General features: G+C 45.6%; 2 protein-coding genes across 7 annotated transcripts in view; both read left to right on the top strand.

Moving 5' to 3' along the window:
* The first annotated feature begins 369 nt into the window (after positions 1-369).
* NFAM1 (NFAT activating protein with ITAM motif 1) overlaps positions 370-21,024 on the top strand; it is a 46,126-nt gene continuing 25,471 nt past the window's right edge. For 2 of the 6 annotated variants that reach the window (XM_090042724.1, XM_090042719.1), the window contains exon 1: positions 370-489. Coding sequence is in view for 1 of the 6 variants with exons in the window: in XM_090042721.1 (XP_089898847.1) it covers positions 4,701-4,719 (19 nt within the window). In the remaining 5 variants the exon portion in view is untranslated. Of the gene's footprint in view, positions 490-3,478; positions 3,614-4,587; positions 4,720-7,488; positions 7,616-8,013; positions 8,105-21,024 lie in introns of those variants that run through there. The other 4 variants (XM_090042725.1, XM_090042721.1, XM_090042723.1 and 1 more) reach the window with 4 other exon arrangements.
* On the top strand, positions 3,513-4,225 carry LOC149865951 (suppressor of cytokine signaling 1-like). Its single transcript, XM_090042726.1, has one exon. It carries the CDS (start codon positions 3,513-3,515, stop codon positions 4,221-4,223), a length of 711 nt encoding a protein of 236 aa, XP_089898852.1. The 3' UTR covers positions 4,224-4,225.

Raw genomic sequence — 21,024 nt, 5'->3', positions numbered from 1 at the left:
TACAGGCTGTATGTTTGTTCTGTACACTACTGGTAGACCAAGATGTTTTCATCTTAACTGTGACTATGTTACTTGGGATCTTGTAAATCGGGCCTAACACTTGATTATTAAAAATAGTTTTTAAGATATCCTGTAATGTTGCTATTCAATTTTGAAAAGACTGTGGCAAACATCAAGCTCTTTGTAGTTGCCTCTGAGGATTGAAGGCAGTGATAATAGATTTATTATTGGGGTTTCATGGTCTGAAAAGTGCTACAAAGCATACATTGGAGCTGGTAACAAGACAAAAGGGTCAAGACAGGCAGACTTGGTGACCCACTGTATTTCACTGATGGCCAACTTGACTTGCTTCTCTCTTTTTTTTCCAAGGAGAAGATCTGTTCTCTCTTAAGGCTTTGGAAAAAACTGGAAAGGACTGTGCTGGCACGCTCGGAAATGGACAATCCTGGGCCTCATGTCCAAGAACTTAGGAGTGACAAGCTGAAAGAGGTAAGCAGCATTTGTGTTGAGGGGAGGGAAGGAGGGTGGGAATTAGTGAAAGATGCAAAAAAATCAGATCTTTTCTTGAAGCTGTCACTGGATGTGTATGCACTGGCCTTGCCAGGCATCAGTGAGTAATGTTTTTTGGCTGCATACAGGGGCCAAAAGGTGAAAACTGTACAAAATGGCAGTCTGTTAGACCACTGTACACAAGTCTGGGTCAGAAGGAAAAGGAGAGTACAGCCACCTTGACGGTGAATCGCAGTGCACAGGCAACTTTATCAAACCTGTTCAGAATTGGGTCAACGTTTGTGTGCATATGCTGCAAGTATGTGCTGAGTCTGGATATTTTCCAGTGCCCAAAGGCCATTTGCTGCTAACTTGAATGAAAAGTCAAGGGACAAAGTACTTGTGGGTGCAGTAAGGGTGGGCAAGTAACTCCCCCAGCAAGAAGTATGAGTGAAGAGCTGTGCTAGTAGTATTTTGTGGGACTTCAGTATTTTGAGTCTCAGCTGATGAAAGTGTCACTAATTACTGCCTCTAATTACTTGGGACTTTACAACCTGTTCATTTGGTTGTGTGAGAGGCATGTCACAGCTCCCTGTGGAGCATGAGTTCTGTGAGAAATCTCATGTATCCCTCCACTTTTCCAGGGGAGCAGTGGGAAGAGTAGAAATGATGCAACAACCCTCTTTGAGATTTAGACTGACCTGAGCAGCTGCCTGCTGACTACTTAAAAAATAAATAATCAGCCTGCCAGAGGTCACTACCTCCTGTTCACCTGCATCACTGGCAATTCCTTTCCAAAATGCTGTTGTACTCAGGTGTAGGAGATACAACAGTTAGTCTTTAACAATGACAATTAAAGAGCCTGTAGCTCACAAACCTTCTGGAGCAGAATTGACGCTTTTACCACTAGAAAGCCTTTCTAGTGATTGTATCATCTGAAAACTCAGTTCTTTGCAGGGCAGAGCTCTGGCTGTGGAGTGTTAGCACTGCATTATTTCCTAACACAGCAAGGCCCATTGTGAAGGGAAAGATTAGCAAAGACTGGGCTTTACTCAGTGAGCATCTGTCTCGCAAGCTCCCATAGCAATGGGCCCTGGTTCTTTGTACCTCTGCAGGTCGTGGATAGCAAGGACCACGGAGACTACATTCTCCTGTCTCTCCTGAGGCACATGTTTAGTTATGGGTTAAGGCAGTGTTCCTGGACTATGTGAAAGGAGTTTGCTGCTGTTTCTGCTAGGGGAAAAGGTGTAGCACAGAACTTGAGTGCACAGAGCTCTCTGTGGCATAAGTGAACTACTTAAAAGGAAGTTTCTGAATGGTTACAAATGAGAGTGATGCCATTAGTTAAGCCTAATAAAAGGGATCCTTAGAGCAGGGGTTATAAGAGGTTAGGTTAGGGTTTGCCTGACTACCTAGGCAGGTGGCATAGAGCAGCCTTACCTTGGGGTGGTTGTGTTGGGTGTGAGTCCGGGAGTGGTAGTGCCATGTGCCTGAGACAAGCTGGGGAGTTCCCCGAGGTGAGAAGTAAAGGGAAACTGAAGGCGCATGTTCTTCAATCTTCAGGCTGCAGGACAGCCGTTAAGCCTGCCCACATATACACCTCCCCCTCTCTTTCTGTCAGTAAAAGAGAGAGTGATTAGGTTAATGGAGCATCTCGGAGGACTAGGGGCAAGGTTTTGGCGGTGAGTTACTGACTAGAAGGGCTGGGGAAGTGGTGTGTAACAGCTCAGGCTTCTCGCACAGAGCAAGCCTCTGGCTCAGGGCTGTGGTTTTTATGTTTTTATATGCATATAGATATTTATACCCAGTATATATATATATTTTTTATAATTGTAATGACTTAGATGGATTGATATCAGTTAGAGCAGATGTAGGAATCAATGCAGTTAAATATAGACAGCCTGGTAGGAACACAGAAAATGCAAACAGAAATGGAGAGATTGTGGCAGTAAGAAAAGGAGAGTCATCTTAATCCAGTATGGGTGCAGAGGGAGGCTACTGGGGGGCAGGGAGCAGGAGATGCAGAAGCAGCTACAGAGCAATAAATTATCAGGATAAGCTATTTGCAGGGTAGAAGTTTGGGGCTCAGAAATGTCCCTCAGGATTCACACAGCAAAGGGGATACCTCACAGGCTGTGTTCCAGGAGGAAAAGGGCTGAAGGGGGAGCAAAGGGCAGGGGGGACATGGGACTGGGGCATGGGGAAGGATTACAGCTTGGATACTGGCTGTACCCCACTGTGTAAACAGGATAAAACAGTCCTACCTCATGGCAGCTCTGAACCACATGCTCAAGGTTTAATGTTACCACATAGGAAGGACCTAATCTACAAGGGGCTTACTGATGGGAAGCAGAGTTTCATCTGATGGCAGATGGAGCAGGGCTATGATGTAGTGTAATATATAGGGGGACAAGTCCTTCCCAACTCCCATTTCTTCATAGTCCAGTGGGTCTTCTAAGGAGACAGTGGAGATAGGTAGAAGGAGTCCTTCAAACCAGCAATACAATCATACTGCACAAGTTGTTTTCCTGGCTAGAAAAGGTCCTGTCTTCAGGTTTGGGCTTTTTCTTTAACTTGGGGTGTGAGGGAAAAGGAAAAACAGCCCCACTGGGAAATTCCCAGCAGTGAGGTCACAGTGGTGAGCTGTGTGGGCTGCCCAGGGATGCAGTGGGGAGCCCCTTTGGAGTCATCTAAGACTAGATGAGGCAGAGTCCTACTAAAATATAATCTGCAATGTTTGGAGTGAGACCAAGGGATGAAGGAAGCATCAGCTGCCATAACAGCTACTGAAATCAGAGGGGAAATAGCTGTTATTTATCACCTTAGTAACTTCCCTGCATCGTCCCTCACTTCTGGCATTCTTGCTGCTGTGCTTCCTTTGTGTGAAGCCTTTCTTTTGTCAGGTCAGAATAACATGAAAGAACTCCTGCCTGCCTCACTTTCCTTCTCCTCTCTAGGCTGGGTGCAAAGAAGTGAGCATGTTACAGATAGCAGCTTTCTGGGACCTATGGGCTCTTTGAGAGATGATCAAAGGGAGGCTGGAGGATCTGCAGAACACGCACCAGAGCATTCCTCATCCGCAAAGGCAGCATCGGAGCACTCTCCCTGCCCCAGCATCATCCAGGTTACCCACACACTACCGGGTTTTTCGCAGCTGTGAGTGGGAGGTCCTGGAGCGATCACTCAATATCTTACAGGCCAGTGGCTTCTACTGGGGTCCCTTGTCTGTGCGTGAGGCGCATGCCAAGCTACAGCGGGAGCCAGTGGGGACCTATTTGGTGCGGGACAGCGCTCAGGGGAACTTTCTATTCAGCCTGAGCGTTCGGATGCCGTCGGGCCCAGTCAGCCTCCGGATTTCCTTCCAGGAGGGCTACTTCTGGCTCAGGGACTGGTCCTCAGACTGTGTTGTTACGCTGCTGGAGATAGTGGTGGCAGGAACTCGGGCCAACCCTATCCATTTTGATGAGATGGGGGGAACCCCCCTGGTGTTCGCTGAACCCCTGCGCAGGCCACGCAGGACTGTGCCCACATTGCAAGAACTCTGTCGCCAAAGTCTGGCTGCTCACACAGAGACCAGAGAGTGCGCAGGATATGCAAGCACAGAGATGTGTATAAGGGGGGGAGTTCCTTTTAACTGTGGGAGGGGGTGGACCAGGGTGCTACCCAGAACCCGATGCCTACATGGACAAGGAGAGAAGCATGTGCATGTGGCAAACCAAACTAAGCACCCCTGACATGGACACATGAACTGGATGCGTGACATTTTATGGGAGTGTACATTCTGCTAGGGGAAAGATAAAATCTGCTGACTATGGGAGCTGTACATCAGTTAGCGATGTCTATAACCTTTCCCTGTGGTAGAGCAGAACTGCCTCTCAACCACAGGGGGATCCTCCAGCACTTTATTCCAGTTGTGACTGCAATGCATAAGCTTGAGAAGCAGGATGAGATGTCCATCCTTCCAGCTCACCCTCTTCCTCCTACCTTCCAAAGTCCCTAAGCTAATTCTTGCTGACCTCATGAAAAGGTCCAACTGAATTTTAGACTTTGACAAGTGTCAGTTCAGTGTGAGTATGCATGGAACTCCTACGCTGATCTGATACCAAAGCAGCTCGGCTGCATGTGTGGGAGTGAGACTTCATGGCCAACAGCCTTCCCTTCCCTGCACCACAGAAGCATAATACATACCAAAAACCTCTCTGATATTTGCAATGGAGCAAAGAGTTGTAGGTGTGTACAGTAGAAACAAGGTTCCTCTAGCTTCTGTATTGTTTTATTGGAAGCCAGACTGCAGGGCTTAATTTTTTTTGCGTGTAGGTGGGATGTATTCTACTTGGACCATATTGTATTTCTGTCAGCCAAATCATGGTTTGTAGAAGTCCTGCTTGTTGGATTATATGGGAAGATGTGCTTAAAGCACCATCTGGTATACTCTTCTGGTGGTATACTGCTGCCCTCTGCAGGCTGTAAGAGAATGCTCTCAGGGTTTAGGCTTTTGTCTTGGAGGCAGAGGAGGGGGCCTTAAAAAAAAAAAAAAAAATAGTATGAAGGTGTTTTCTTTAAAGTCCTTTTCCAAAACAACAGGGCTCCCAGCAAATGTAAGCATTCCCCTGCAGTGTTGGAAGCGCAAAGCAACTAGCAATGTGCTAGCATGCAAGAATCAGAGTTAAGTTGATTAACTTGCGTTTACTGTCAAGGCCAGTTTGAACACGCAAATTGGCATTGATTTGAGAGATGTGAATTTCATTTTTATTTTTCAGTGGAATGATCAAAGAAGTTTTTCAAAACACAGGTATTAGAGGGGAAGGTGTTTTCTTAATATCATAGGTCCTCCATTTTGAACCATTGTTTACTGCACTGAAAGGCAAGCCAGGTGCTTGATGGAACAGCTAGTGGGAAATGCTGCAAAGTGTCTGCAGTATAGAAACATGGTGATATAACTGACAAAGATGAGAGAGAGAACTACAAAAACATATATTTTATAGACGCTTGGTTCATATCAGTGATATCAAATTTAAGTTATGCCTCTGAAATGTGCTTGGGTTTAAGCAGGCATGTCCAGAGATGAGGAATATTTTCTTCCAAGTAGCTAGAAAAGGTCCTTCCCCTTCCCCCCCCCCCATCCCTCTCCCTAGTGTTGTTATAACTAATGGTTCAAATCTTGGACTTCTGATCACTTCAGAGTGAATAGTGCCCTGCAGGCCCCCTCCCTCCCTATTTTTTTTTAAATCTGTGAAATTAGTACAGGGGTGGGTAATTATTTGGCTAGAGAGCCACTTAATCAGTTTTGGTGTCCTCTCGAGGGCCACACTTAACCCACCCAGAGCTGTAGCACATTCTGATCCCCTCCCCAACCCAGAACCTGGTAGCCATGCCCACAGTTTGCCACCACCCACCTGGTGTGGTAGAAGCAGCTGTGGACATGGCTGGCAGGTTCTGGGTGGGGATCAGAGCATCTACCAGGTCCACAGCTGACGCTGCTGTGACGCCGCTGAGCAGAAGCAGTCCCACCTGGCCTGATGGAAACAGCCCCAACTGTTTGGCATCAGGTGGATCACAGGTTGGATCCCATGAGTTGATAACTGGCCACCTGTGGGCCAGATATAATCAGTTGGCAGGCTGGATCTGGCCCGCGGGCCATATTTTGCCCAACCTTGAATTAGTATGTCCTGTTCGTCAACAGCACAGCCAAAGCATCTAGGCTATGTCCTATGGGAGGGGACTGGCTGCAAAGCAGATGGCCAGGAAGCTAGACCAGCAGGATACCACTGCAGTTGTATTTTGTGCCTTTTGCAGAACTTCTAGGCCTGTAATGCTAGCATGTAAGAGGGGCCTCGGGCAACGTGTCCACGGCAGGAGCACTTTGCTGGTGTTTTATGCCAGCAAAATCCTCCTAATACAGACGCAGCTGTACTGGCAAAGTTGCATTTTTTTTTACTGATAAAGGAAGACAAGCCACCTCCTACGAACAAAATGGCTTATACTGGTAAGAGTGCAGTTTCTTTGGTTTCACTGTGTCCTCATTAGAGGCTACTGATAGCTCAGCTGTGTCTGGAAATCTTACCTCTAGATGATTTGAAAAATCTGTAGTGTCACCCTGGCCTCTGGCACTTTCTGACCAACTCCCTGACCTATGGATGCCACACTGCTCTGTTTTGTGCTGTACATTCCCCACACTCCTCACTTCCCTTAAAAGTCAGATAGTAAATAGTCTTCCCTGCCTGCATGGCATTTCACTCCCTTCCTTTTTCACCGACCACAAGTGCTCAAGGTATGCAGCTGCATTTCTCAGTCAGGAACTGACTGACTTCTTTCCAGTTAGTAACTAAGCACAGGAATGCTTCTGTTTTTATGATGGTAGTTATAGTATACAGGGGGAAGAGCCATCCAGCTGGATTGCTTTGACCTGTCTGTGAACTGTTCTTACTTGGTTTTAAAACAAGCACCTTGGGTTTGTGCAGCTAATAGCACTGGAACCATTCCACTGTTAATGGTCAGGGTTGCCCTCTCTGAAAATCACACTAACAGGGAAGAAAATATTTTAGCTTTTAATAAAGTGATGTTTTTGTATTCTTTCTCTTGTCTTTGTGCTTGAAACTAAAATTGTGCAGCATGCCTTCATCTCTGTATCACAAATAATTTAATTCCTGTATATCCCCTAGTAAATTGGCTTGAATTCTGTGGGTGAAAAGCAACTTGTCAGAGCTAAGTATTGTTTCGTAGCTAAAGCTTAAAATGAGAGTGCTGTTTGTGTTTGGCCCTGATAATATGAAGGAGAAGGTAACTTGAATTGGATGATGGAGTGAAGAAATCCATTTTGGGAGTACTAAGATGGATATAAAAGGTTTTGCAACACATTCTTCACAAGTTGCCAGTGATTGTTCCTTTTTCTTTTCAGAATTATGGGGAGAAAAAAAACTAAGGGAGAAACATGGACTACATATACAAAAACACAACTGTTTACTGATGGGAGGATTTAAACTTTTGTTTCTGTCCACCTAGTTTTGTTTTGCTGCTGCTATTCAGTGGGAGATATTTTGCTAAAGCAACCTGAATGTAAATTTGTCCCCTTTCCACGAAGGAGAAGCTCCCTCTGGCATATCCCAAAGTACTTCTTTCGTGGCTGGTAAGAGTGTGTTTATTTCTTTGAGTCTCTTTACTTTGTGCCCCCAGTGCACTATTTAGGAAATAGGAAAACACGTTTGCATCGTAACAAGGTTGATTATGAGTCCTAACTGGCTCACTTCACTCTGAAGAAATTATACAAGTGCACATGTGGATTTTTACAACGTTCTTCCTAACAGCAAAAGTTGAAAAGTTGTTTAGTCTCGTGAGAGGCTCTGCATATCAGGTCTTGAAGTGCTGGAAATAGAGTCCCAACATGCCACAGGCACAACACAGGAAATGGGAAGTTTTAATCTGACTCTCACTAACCCCCTTTTAACAATGCTCTCGAGTCTCACTGGTTAATTTTCCCAGAATCCTTGCTTAAAACTTCATAAGTTAATAGCTTCCTTATGCATGCATGTGTGTGTGCACAATAGGGGCCCTGCGGCTGATGGATCTTGTAATACATGACTACCTCTGATTTAAAAAAAAAGAAAAAGGAAAAAAGGTCTGTATGCCATTATGATTCTGCTTCATCAGATTAGAAGCCATCTAAAAGTGCAGACGTGTGAATGCACTTTAAAAATTGCATGATATTTGGGCGTGATGGATGCTTGCAGCTGGACTCCTTTTAAGCAACTAGGTTTTGAAATACAACTTCTTATGATCTCTGACCTTAATGCTTATCAAAACCTATGTTTTTGCATGACTCTCTTTTGGTAATTTTGCCAGAATGGTTCATTTACAAAGCTAAACTCAAGTTACTGGAATGTATCGACTTGTTCAGTTGTGGACCTGCATGCTAATTCTTTGGGTATTTAGCTTTGTTAGTGTTCTGTAATCCTATACGTAGGCTGGAACAGAATTTTCTGGTTTTGCTATGCCATTCCCTACTGAAGGAAGAGGGAATAGGGGCTGAGGGGTATGTGGAAAGGGGAAATGAGATAATAGCAGTAGTGTAAAGATGGGTGGGTTAGCAGGGCACGAGCTCCAGGCACTGCCTAATGGGGGTGGTATTGGAATTAAGTTAAAGGGTTGCTTTTCCATCCTCATTTGCCCTCATGTCCCTCGCACCTTTCCTGCAGGGGCTTTAGCTCTGGTTCTGACAGTGGGGAGGGCAGAGAAGTAGCAACACACGCTGCAGGAGCTGCGGCCAGAGGTTTGCTACTGCTGGGGGAGATGTCGCCTCCTTTGCTGCCGAAAACAGTTTTTCAGCTTCTCAACACTCACATTTGCAGTAAAAAAGGGGGTGACATCTCGCCCAGCAACAACGAACTACAGATGCAGCTCCTGCACTGTTGCTGCTGCTCTGCCATTCCTAGTGCTGGAGCCAGAGCTGCTGAAATGAGGGCATGTGGTACAGGGGTGCAATACTGGGCAATTCCACCTCTGAACAACAGAGCCATTCTCTAACTTGTGATTCCCTTGCACAGAATTCTCTGGGCTACAGTATGCTCAGGGTATGACTGCACAAGCAAGAGACTGCAAAACAAGCATAGGGCTGAAGGTATTACACTTATTCTACGCTTATTACATCTATTCCACAAAAAACTGCCTGTACGCGCACACTCACTGTACAATATGTACAGTTTACCCTACTTTCATTGCCAAGAAAACAGTCTTGCACTTACTGCAGGGTAACAGTATGCACACAGACATAGTTACCACAAAATAACTGATATCCTTCAAATGAATATCCTAGCTTGCTTTATGGGGACTTGTCAGTGTAGCCATACCTTCACTCATGTACCAGTAGCAATCTAGGTACAGCAGCCTTAGAGGTCCCCATGGGCTAACTTACTCAGCTTCTCCACAGGATAGAGCTCCTTGCTTGCATGACTGGACTGCTACTGAGTTAGCTTGCAGTTCTCTATCTGTGTGACTGCAGTGTAGACTAGTGCTTCCCAGCCATGGTGCTGCAGCACTGTCGGGTGCTTTGACGTTCTTTTAAGGGTTCCACAGGTTTGCACACGCTAGGTGTGCGAACATGATTCACAAAATTAACCTAGAGATTTCATATAGTTATCCATTGTGGTAATAACATTCTGACCTGTTGTGATCTTTCTGAATTATTTGCAAATTGCTCTGTTTTTCTGTAGTCCCGAATGGGTGGAAACTTAAGAACTGGCATTTTCCAACTGGCTTTGAGTCTAAGGAAGAGTGTGTCAAGTCTAAAAAAGGTTGCAAGCCACTGATTTATCCATGCCATGCATTGTTGTTTTGATCCCAGCCCCCAAGGTCTGCACAGACCAGGAGTTGTTAACCTGTTGGCAATGTAGCAACTTTTCTAGTAGATAAGGGTAAAAAAAAATTATGACTGAGGGCAAGTAAATGAAATTTAGACAAGGGCAACAGGGGAGGCTTGGCAATTCCAAGAACAGCACTGAGCTACACATGTCAGAGGGAAGGAGAATAGAGCTAATTAATATCAGCCAACCTAGTAAGCTGTACCAGTGTTTTTCAACTTGTGGTCTGCAGACCCATGTCTATGGGGTCTGCAAAAGATGATATGATCAATCAAAAGTATGTGAATACCCAGTTAAAATTCAAAGGAGTCTGCACTCTATTTGAAATTTCCAAAGGGGTCCACAAATGAAAAAAGGTTGAAAACCACTGAGCTAGTCAGTTGACAAGAGGTGAGTGAGGAGAAAGTGGCACATGTTTCATAGTTTCTAGGGTCAGAAGGGACCTGAGTCCTACCTCCTGCCATGGCAGGAAAGAGTACTGGGGTCAAACGACCCCAGCAAGGTGTTCATCTAGCCTCCTCTTAAACACCCCCAGGGTAGGAGCCTGCACCACTTCTCTTGGAAGTTGGTTCCAGGCCCTAGGCGCCCTGACCATGAAGTAGCGCCTCCTGATATCTAACCTAAACCTACCCTCTGCCAGCTTGTGACCGTTATTTCTGGTCACTCCTGGCGGTGCTCGGGGGAACAGTGATTCCCCCAATGCCTGCTGATTCCCCCTGACTAGTTTATAACAGGCCACAAGATCCCCCCTCAGCCTTGTCTTTTGGAAGCTGAACAGGTTCAGGTCCCGTAGCCTCTCCTCATAGGGCCTGCCCTGTTGTCCCCTGATCGTACGAGTGGCCTTCCTCTGGACCCTCTCCATGCTATCGACATCCCTCTTGAAGTGTGGCGCCCTGAACTCGTCACAATACTCCAACTGCGGCCTGACCAGTGCTGCATAGAGGGGGAGGATCACCTCCTTGGACCTGCTCGAGATGCATCTGTGGATGCATGACAAGGTGCGGTTGGCCTTCCTTACTGCTTCTCCACACTGCTGGCCCATGTTCATCTTGGAGTCAGTGATGACCCCAAGATCCTTTTCCGCCTCCAGGCTGACAAGAGGGGAGTTCCCCAACCTGTAGGTATGGTGCCGGTTATTCTTCCCCAGGTGCATCACTTTGCACTTGTCTGTGTTGAATCCCATCTTATTCTCATCCGCCCACCCTTGTAACCTGTCCAGGTCTGATTGTAGCCTGTTCCATCCTTCCAGTGTGCCCACGTCCCCCCACATCTTAGTGTCATCAGCAAATTTGAACAGGGTGCTTTTTACCCCTTCATCACTGATGAAGATGTTGAACAGTGCGGGCCTGAGGACCAAGCCCTGCAGAACCCCACTGCCCATGTCCTTCCAGGCTGAGAAGGACCCGTCCACTACCACCCTCTGGGTGCGGCCCTCCAGCCAGTTGGCGACCCATTTGTGTGGGTGTCTACACCACAGTCCTCCAGTTTCTTAATGAGAACGGGGTGAGAAACCGTGTCAAAAGCCTTCCAGAAGTCCAGGAAGACTATCCACTGCTACCCTTGCGTCTAATGATCTGGTGATCTGATCGTAAAAGGCCACCAGGTTGGTCTGACAGGACCTGCCACTGATGAACCCATGTTAGTTGCCCCTAAGCATGCAGTCCCCTGCTGGCCCCTCCTGGATGTGTCCCAGAATAATTTTCTTGAACAGCTTGCCTAGGATCAAGGTAAGACTAACCGGCCTATAGTTTCCCAGGTCCTCCTTCCTGCCTTTTTTGAAGATGGGGACCACGATGGCCCTCTTCCAGTCCTCTGGTACCTTTCCAGAGCACCACGAATGACCTTGGCCAGTTCCTTTAGAACTCTAGGGTGGAGATTATCCGGACTGGCCCCTCCAGAAGCCCCCTAACTAAATCCTCGCTAACCCATGGCCCAGGTGTGCCTCCCCCGGGGCCCCAAGGGGGCCCAGCAGGGAGGTGGCTGTTCTGGTCCCTACTTAGGAAGACGGAGGCAACGAAATCATTAAACATGTTAGCTTTGCTGTCTGGTGTGACGACCAAGTTTCCCAACGCGTCCTGCAAGGGCCCCACGTTACCTGGGACCTTCTTTTTCCCCCTATGTATTTAAAAAAGGACTTTTTATTGTCCTTAATCTGGGAAGCTAGTCCCAGTTCCATCTCCGCCTTGGCCTTCCTAACTACCCCCTTACATCCCCAAGCAACTACAGAATAGTCCTCCCTGGTGATGACCCCTTCTCTCCATTGGGTGTAAGCCTCCTTTTTAGCAAGGAGACATTCCCGGATGCTTTTGGTGAGCCACGGAGGCTTGTGTGCTCTCCTGCTCCCTTTGATCCTTGTTGGGATTACCTTCCTTTGGGCTTGGAGGATCGTCTCCTTAAGAAGCGACCACTCTCCTTGGACACCTGGCTCCCCTCCCCTCTGGGACCTCAGCGCTTCTCCAACTATCCTCCTTAGCTCGTTGAAGTTTGCCCTCTTAAAATCTAGGGCTGCTGCCTTACTGCATGCCTTTGCCACCTTGCGCTGGATGGTGAATTCCAGCAGGTGATGATCGCTGTCGCCCAGGTGGTCGAGCACCCGCAGCCCCCTCACAAGGTCATCACCCGTGGCCAGCACTAGGTCCAACAAGGCGTCTCCCCGGTGGGGCTGTGCACCTCCTGGGTTAGATGGAAGTCCTGCTCTCCGGCCAAGAACCTAAGTGAGCATTCAGACCTGGCTGACTGTTCTTCCCAGCAGATGTCTGGGAAGTTCAGGTCCTCCATGACTACCACATCCTTAGCCTTCACTACCTCTGTGAGCTGACCCAAGAATTCCTGGTCAAGCTCTTCTCCCTGGTTGGGAGGTCTGTAGTAGACCCCCACCGTTAAGTCTCTTTGCCCTCGACTGCCTTGTACGAGGCACTTCAGAGTGCCCCTCCCCTGACTCCTTGCTAATTGACGAGGACGTGTATTCCTCCTTAATATAGAGTGCCACGCCCCCACCTCTCTTTCCTATCCTGTCCCTCCTGTACAGCCTATAGCCCTTGACATTCACCGCCCAATCATGCGTTGCGTCCCGCCATGTTTCCCTAATCCACGCTATGTCCGGGCTAGTGTCAGCCAGCAGGAGGGTGAGTTCCTCCTGCTTGTTACCCATACTATGAGCATTTGTGTAGAGGCATTTGAGGCCTCCTGTGGATGTGTGTACTGACCCTCTAGTCCCAGCATTACCCTGGCCCCTATCTCTTACCTGTTTATTCGCTTCGCTCGTTGGTCTGGGCTGAGCTGTAGTTGTAGGTGGTGTTTGGTCTGGCAGTCTGATGTTTCCTCCGCCCTCATCTTCTCCTTCCCCCGACAAGCCTAGTTTAAAGCCTGCCAGAGGAGGTCCTCCAACCTAGAAGAGAACGCACGCTTACCTTTAGGGGAAAGGTGGAGCCCATCCCATCCCAGCATGTCTCTCGTCGTGATGTGCCGTGATGTCATTGGGACATGCTCAGATTACCGTTATATGTATCCACCCCAAAACAGTGTGCTTTCCCCTGGCAACTTGTCTTTTAGGATATTATTCTGGGTGGCAACAATGTGAATCTTGGCTTGATACAAATCCTGTTGACTTCAGTAGGCTCTGACTCTGGCCTATTGTCCCATAAAACTGGAGTTGTTTTATGTAAGCTTACTGTGGAAAACCCGGTTTGTACAAGTCGCTGCTCCTACTGGCTTGCATGGTAGTTCACAGCCTTGGAACTTGCTGCCCTTACCAGGCTGTTCCCTACTGGCTAGAAGGATTGGGGAAACTGGAGTAAAACATTCTGGGACATACTCACATCTTCAAAAGTGCCTAAATGACTTGATCACAATGGATTTGTGACCCTTGTTAGTTAAATTAGGGAAGACTTGGGCTCTCAAATTGGAGAACTAAGTGGAAAACTATTAAGTATAATACTTGAAAACAGAATAGATGAAATGCAGGGAAATGCCTTCAGATGACTGCAGCAGGAATTCATTATAATTACTGAAGAGAATGAGTCCATGGTTTGAAAAACTGGCAGTCACATTTTCTAGTCAGGCAACTGAATTTTGGAACTTTGCCTGCCCCTGCCAAGGGAATAGATGTCTCCTGCTTCCTTCCCCAACCTGCATGCATCATAGAAAAATCAATCTAACAGACACTTACTGAACCTAGTCTTGATAGTTCCAGTTAGAAACAAGGATCAAAAAACTCAATTAAGACTACAATCTCCTAGACCCTGGCCCTGTTTTGGTGCTGAATCACTGTGTATGGGGAAGGGAGGAATTGCATTGCTGTGTAAGCTAAAACTGCCTTGTGTTGTGCTATACCTGGCTGGGCAATGGAAGTAGCTCCAGCAGTAATTCCCATAATAAATGAATATACCTAGGTTAATATTTCCTTTAATAAAAAAAAGAAAAAGGATTGCTGCAGCTTGTACCTATTTTTTTTTTTAATATGGATGAAATCTAAAAGGAAACTTTCCTGTGATGTAAGCTATTGGTTGATGATAACTGCTCTAAAAGCTGGACTGGATACAGTTCATTCTGTATAAACTGTATTTTATACATCTTGGTTTTTAAAAAGGAAAAAATAAAACACCCTACTTTTCATAAGAAGAACTCTTTTAAGTGTTTGGCTTTCATCTTTTCAACTGGATTCAGTTCTAACTCTTCTTTTCTGCCTTGATGTGGCCCAGATCCAGGAAGGTACTTCAAGCTAGGATGCAGCTAAGCATAGGAACAGTTCATTCAAGTCAGCAAAGCCACTGATTCTAATACAGCTGCTCAAGCCCATGAATATATTGTGCTCTGTTGGGCCCTGTAACAGAAACTGCCCAGTTTAAATTCAAATGAGAAATTAATTGACAATGTCCTGAGTCAATGTGGCCCAGAAGGATGCCAAACACTCCTGCACTCCGTCACTGTGCAGTGTGAAAATACATGCACGGAGCAGAACCTTTCATTTAAATGCACCCACTTGCTTGTGGCACAGCTGATTTGGCAGCATATATCACACAGGAGCAGTAACAATGTACAACAGCTTAACTCAAGCTGGTCTGTCAAGTCCTCGCACCTTAGATTTACACTTAAGTCCATTCATATTGTAAGTATCTGTATTTGTTGAGTCCTCAGCCAAAAATACCACAGTGCATGTCCGATGTTTCTTATATGTCTTAGAGCTAAGGGAAAAAAAAGGGCCTGGAACTGTATCCCTTGGTCTTCCCATGACTGTGAGGAGCTCTAAGGGTCTAGGTCCTGGGCCCAAGAAAGTGGGTGGGCCTGAATAGGTGGCAGGTGGGAGGCATAGGCTATTTCTTTGATGCTTGAGCTGGCAGGAAATGTGCCAGAACAGTAAAACAGATAATCATGTGCATAGTGAAATATCTCTCTTCATTTAAAATAAGCCAAACAAATAACTAATGTGGTCTCTAGATGGGACCAAATCCAATAATAGCAGTAAAATGTTCTAAGAGCCTGTGAAGATATATGTTACAGAAAGACCGAGTATAAGTGCAGTGTCACCTTATAATTTTTTCTTTATCTGTGAGAGAGCTTTCCAAGAGCATGATGAGCTTCTTACTGAGAATGTTAATATGTTTTCTGTATATTCTCACTCATATTTCCAGGACTATGACCTGGGCCTTGTAAATGGTGTGGATAAATGCTAGAACTATATTTCAGTGCATCGTCTCTCAAATTGTCCTGTTTGTTTCTCTTTGGCCTTGACTGGTAATTTTCTTCCTTCCCCGCTGCCCAAGATTTCTCTACTGTTGCTAACACTAGTTTGGTTTCATCAGCGAGAGCACTAGCGCAAAGGCAATGTTGTGGTGGTCTGAGCATTATTGTCTATTCTTGCTTAAACAGGTCCACGCAGCCCTCCATGGCTTTTCTATGCCAGTGTGCCTGCCAACAGAGAACAAAAGGTTGGGATAATTTAGCAAATGTATCATGGTCATAAGCAGAGAGATGTGAAACCTCAGATGTCCCTTGGAGCTTTGAGCTGTGAAAATCCCAACAAACAGTAGTTGAGAAGTGTATGAGAAAAGAGTCTGGCACCCATGTGTTCAAGTCCTGGGTAATATATAGCTGCATAGTGTACATCCTCACCCTGAGAACCATATAAGTTGTTCCTACCTGTGAGTCTAGCCCATGCAGGAAAGGTAAAGGGCTCCCAAATGCCAGTTGTGATGCTTCTGGGGTCATTGCAATTTCCTTACACCATCCTGGTACAGGAGGGAGATGTTACAGTGCTGTTGTATAATCATGGACTTCCCATGGAGGGAGTTTTTCATGGTAGGGAAATTCCAGAATTGTCTTCTACCCAGCAGCTTCTCTCAGCCTGGCAAGTGACTAGTTTAATACTGAGAAAAACATCACTGTGTATGTGAGTTTTTACAGTGAGCACCTGTGGGGAAAAATGCTCCAGTAACATACCTCAGGCCTAACCTGTGGCAGTCCTTATGTAGGTGTAATTACCCTGGGCCTGATTCAGCAAAACATTTAATAGCTCTGTATTCTTTTGAAGAGCAGCATGAACATGTGTGCTGAGTGCTATGCTGAATCAGAGCCTCTGTCTTGGGTCTCACCTCAGCAGTATTTCATCCTGTTCTCATACAGTCCAAAGCAGCCCAGCAGGAAAGGGTGGTGTGGTTCAAACAAATGCAGCTGTATTTGTCAAAGTGGGTCTTTCTCTTTTTCTTCTTATCTGTCTTTCCCTCCACCCCCACCCCACCCTCAATAGACCGGTTTCATCTTAAGTCAATGAAAGTAGGGCAGAGCCTAACCACATTTCAAGCTGTCTGCATTTTTGGATTCTGGGTAATCGTGATCATTATCTGTTCCTAGAAAAGATTTAAAAAACTTACAAACCACAGCTGTTTCTCTTTGGCCTTATCTCAGCTGGGCAGAGATAACAAAGAAAGCCAAATACTGGGCAGGGGAGGGATCTCCCTAGAGTGCTAGAAGATGAGAGGAAGGGGTTTCATTAGAAGGCTGAGATATAGTGGATGGGAAAAGGTTAATGATACTGGAGTCTGATTGGTTCAGGTGTGCATAAAAATACTAACATGGGCATGGGCTTGAACCCCTGCTGAGGGACAGCAGCTCTGCCCCCGACCACCCTCCTCTGTGTATAAAAAGGGTAGTCATCCTCTCCCATACCAACATATTTCATGTTCTATTTCAGTACTATTCGATTTTGTATCTAGCAACAGAAGCCTTTCAAAATCCCAGAGACTCATTAGATTAGATATATTCCCATGCACTTGCTCAGGTGCCCTGTTCCAAGGGTTTTGAGATGTGAAGAGCCAAACATCCCCTCTTGTTGGCCTGATCTACTTGCCTAGTGGCTGGGCTCAGCCCTGCCATCTGTATGGCCTGGCTTTCACTCCTCAGTTCTTGCCTCTCATGGCCTGAGCTTGGATCTAGTAACATGAATAATGGTTCTCCTGTATTTGTCTGTCTTCCCTATTCTGAAAGAACTTGATGCAGATGTTTTAAAAGCTTCAGTCCTGTCACCATTCCTGATAACCAGGGATCCTGTTTTTTTTCCTGAATTTTAAAACAAAAAATTCCCAATTTTTAATTAAAAAAGGTAACCCCAAATCCACATTTTTCTGTGAATTTAATGAAACACCAATTACACACACACACACACACACACATATGTACATGTGTGTGCGTGTGTGTATTAGTAGTGTTTAATTTTAATCATGGAAAAAAAATGTTAATTTGGGATTACTTTTTTTTAACCAAAAATTTGTGATTTTTTTAAATCGGAGAAAACCAGGATTCCTGCTGATAACCACACCTGCACCTTAATGAGGATCTGAACAGTAAGAGTGAGAATTCACCCATTTGATCAATACCTGAAGCATATTAGGATGGTACAGTCAGCAAACGTTGTGAGTTTTCCATGTGGGATCAACACTTCTGGACCAGCAGAAACCCTAGTATATAGACAGCTCTACCAACAAAAAAGTGTTCTTGTTGGCTTGTTTTATTTTGTTGGAGGAAGCAATATAAGGTCTCCTGGCTAAGGAACTATTTTGCCGATAAAAACAGTGTGGGAAGGCTAAGAGGGTTTGCTAGCATAGCTGTACAAGGCATATATAGTCTCAAGACTTGAGATGGAAACAGGTTGGGTTATGCCTAAAGAAGCATGTGTTGCTTTGTAAAGAGGGTATGTAGTGATTTATTCCTGCCCCAGCTTTCCTCCTGTGGGCAGATGGGACCGATGTAAGGCTGTGTACATGACAAGATGGCACCCTTTTAAGATACCAGTTTCAAGTAATATGTTTGAAACTGGTTTGGTTTGTACAGACAGCTGTTGGGACTCTTAGTTCAGGGAACACAAGGATTATTTTCAGTATGTTTAAGGCAATTATTGGCCAAACCACTCTTAAAGCATAGGGTGGAACTAGTTTAAATTATTTGAGAAGGGAATCAAGAGTGGAGGAGGCCCTGCCCATTCAGCTGTGCTGTCACTGAGTGCCTTGTGCTTATGGTGCTTTGTTTGCATACATCCAGCTCCTAGAGTGTACCCGGTGCCGGATCAAACCCCTGGCCGTAAGGGACTTCTGCTCAGCCATGCCCCAGCATTTCCCACAATACCACTCTCTCAGGTCCAGATTTTCAAAGGTATACTCAGGCACTAAATGCTGCAGCCACCTGTCCATGGCAGCTGCAGACTGTGCATGACCTTCTCATGACCGTGGGTGTTTTGAGAGTATGACTTGTTCTTCCACAGTCATGTGGGTTGCCAGCAAGCTCTCCCTAACTGTTGCGTGCAGTCATCCACAGTGCATATGGGCTGCAGCAGGCCTGGCAGTTCTGAAATATGTACCCAGAAGGCCTTGAGTGTAGCGCTTGCCTGGGTAGAAGGGCGTAACAACCGGCCAGCAAAGCCCATGTGAATGCACTGATTTGTGTCAACCATGGAAAAATAACAATGTAACAAAGACGGGGCTATGTGAATTGGTTATATAAATAAATGCAGTGTTGTTGGGTAATTTTGGTATGCGCTTCTGAATGGGACATCCCAGAATTTGGCTTTGGGCTCTGAGAGTAGTAAGAGAAAAGTTATAACCATTTCCATCTTTCAGTAGAGATCACCAAGACAGATCTGCTCTGTTTCCTTGCCTTCCCTACCTATGTGATAATTGGGAATCTATGACTAGTGCCTAGTCTACATTACAGAACATTTTGGTACTTAAAAAGTTGCTAAGAATAAAATCAAACCCTTAACTAACGTTCATTTGAATGCTGGCAACAGTTTTGAGAGAGAGACCTGGCATAGGATGTCTGAGGTAAGGGTTTTTCCTTTTCTGTATGTATTGTCTCCTTTTGTCTAGTGGGGTGAACCATTTCAGTATCATCTCCAGCTTGCTAAGTAAAATGTTGTTCTCAGAGTTGTTGATTACAGTTAATTAGCATTAATTTTGCCTTAAATGGAGTTTAGTGGGGCTCATTTTCTCTGGGGTGATAGTTCTAGTGTTGCTAAGTGAAGAAGATGGAACTTTGACCGTGAAATACCAAATACAGAGATTTCCCATATTTTGGGGCTATAGAATTCTGCCAGAGCAAGATGATGGGAGACTGGGGAGGAGGGTTGGAAACCACCACAGAATGTATTTTATATGAGCTTGTCTCTCCCCAGGACCTATGCAAGGTTGGCACACTATTTGGATTTTATGCAGGCAAAATTGCAAAGGACTGAGTCCTTAGTTGTACTAACAGAAAGTCTGTCCTGAGGGAAAAATACTTTGTTGTTGTTTACTATGTGAGATGCAACCTCTTTGTAGTATTAAATAGTAAAAAAAAAAAAAAGAGAGAGAGACAAAATTTAACAATGGAAAGAGAGAGAGAGAATGAGTGAGTGATGTTTCATTTGCAGAGGGAGGTCTCATAAAACAGCAGACAACCTAGGCAGGGGAGGTGATCAGCGCAGTAAATACCCGACACTAATTGGCATTTCAGCTTGAGTTTCTTTCTAACATGTGGGCACCATGTGTGGGTTGAATGGAGTTTCTTTGGTTTTTGTGTTGATTTCACACGACTTTTAGTTCTCCTCTGGCTATTTTCAGTTTTCCCAATCTCAGATGCTCAAAAAAATTATGAGACTGGCTTTAAATGTAGTGAGATTTTCTTTTAAAGTACATTTCAGGTTCCTAGCTCTCTGTCTTCTGGATTCTGGGCCTCTATGTGCTCTTGGAACAAGCTGACACACTCATCCCTAAGACCATGACGGCTAAGTACATCCTCCCCTTTGGTAAATGAAGGCCGAGATCCCAAGCTAGAGTGTTAGGGAAGATACCAGGTATTCCAAGATGCTACAAGGCTGCTGTTTTGTCATCAGAGACAGAGAGATGGCTAAGTCTCTTCTAGGCAGACATGTGCCACCCTATTCACCTGATCCAATGCTACACACATTAGCCAAAGAAAAGGACTAGGGCCAAGAACAATCCTTAAAGATGAATTTCCACTGGATTTATTGTAGCTTTACTGAAACAGATGATACCTGTAGTTTCTCTAGTTGCCAAGGGGGCATAGAACTTTGCTCTTTATGGTAGACCTGGGATTTGACATGTTTAATATAAATCATATCACCCCCTGCAGTGCCTGCTGCTAGGCCTCACTTTCTGTTATAAGTAACATCTAACCTTATCGTTGCACATTGTGTCCATTTTACCTATGCCGAGGGATAGAGGAACAGGGCCACTGACTAGATGGACCAGGCTCTAGCAGAGGCAACTCTCACACGAAGGGGATGCTGATGGATTAGGCGGCAACCCCCACCTCTCACACATCTGGTGAAAAAAGAAGCGCGCAGTCTGTTACATGGCGCCACCTTGTGGCTCGCAGTGCAACAGAAATGGGAGAAAAAAGCCTCGTCTGTCCTCAGTCTGCGCACAATGTTCTCAACCGTTTTGTCTCTTTCTTTCCCTCCTGCTGTGCATTGCATTGACTACACCTATTTTCAAATACTTCTCTCAGCTCTTTGGGACCCAGGCTTACATGTCTATCCTGGGCCCCGAACAACAGAGCCCCAAGTCTCGTCCAGAGCTGCTGGGTTCAAACAATAGGAGCGGAACCAGTGTTTTGTCCAGCTGTGTTAACCGTCCCCAGCAATGAGGCTTCCATCACCTCCCCGTGGAGACTGTTCTATGTAGGACCATAA

Source organism: Crocodylus siamensis, chromosome 4 (assembly GCF_052110815.1).
Source record: "Crocodylus siamensis isolate JL-2025a chromosome 4, ASM5211081v1, whole genome shotgun sequence".
Taxonomy (NCBI): Eukaryota; Metazoa; Chordata; order Crocodylia; family Crocodylidae; genus Crocodylus; species Crocodylus siamensis.
The sequence above is the reverse complement of the archived record's forward strand: the minus strand, read 5'-3'. Positions and strand labels throughout refer to the sequence as shown.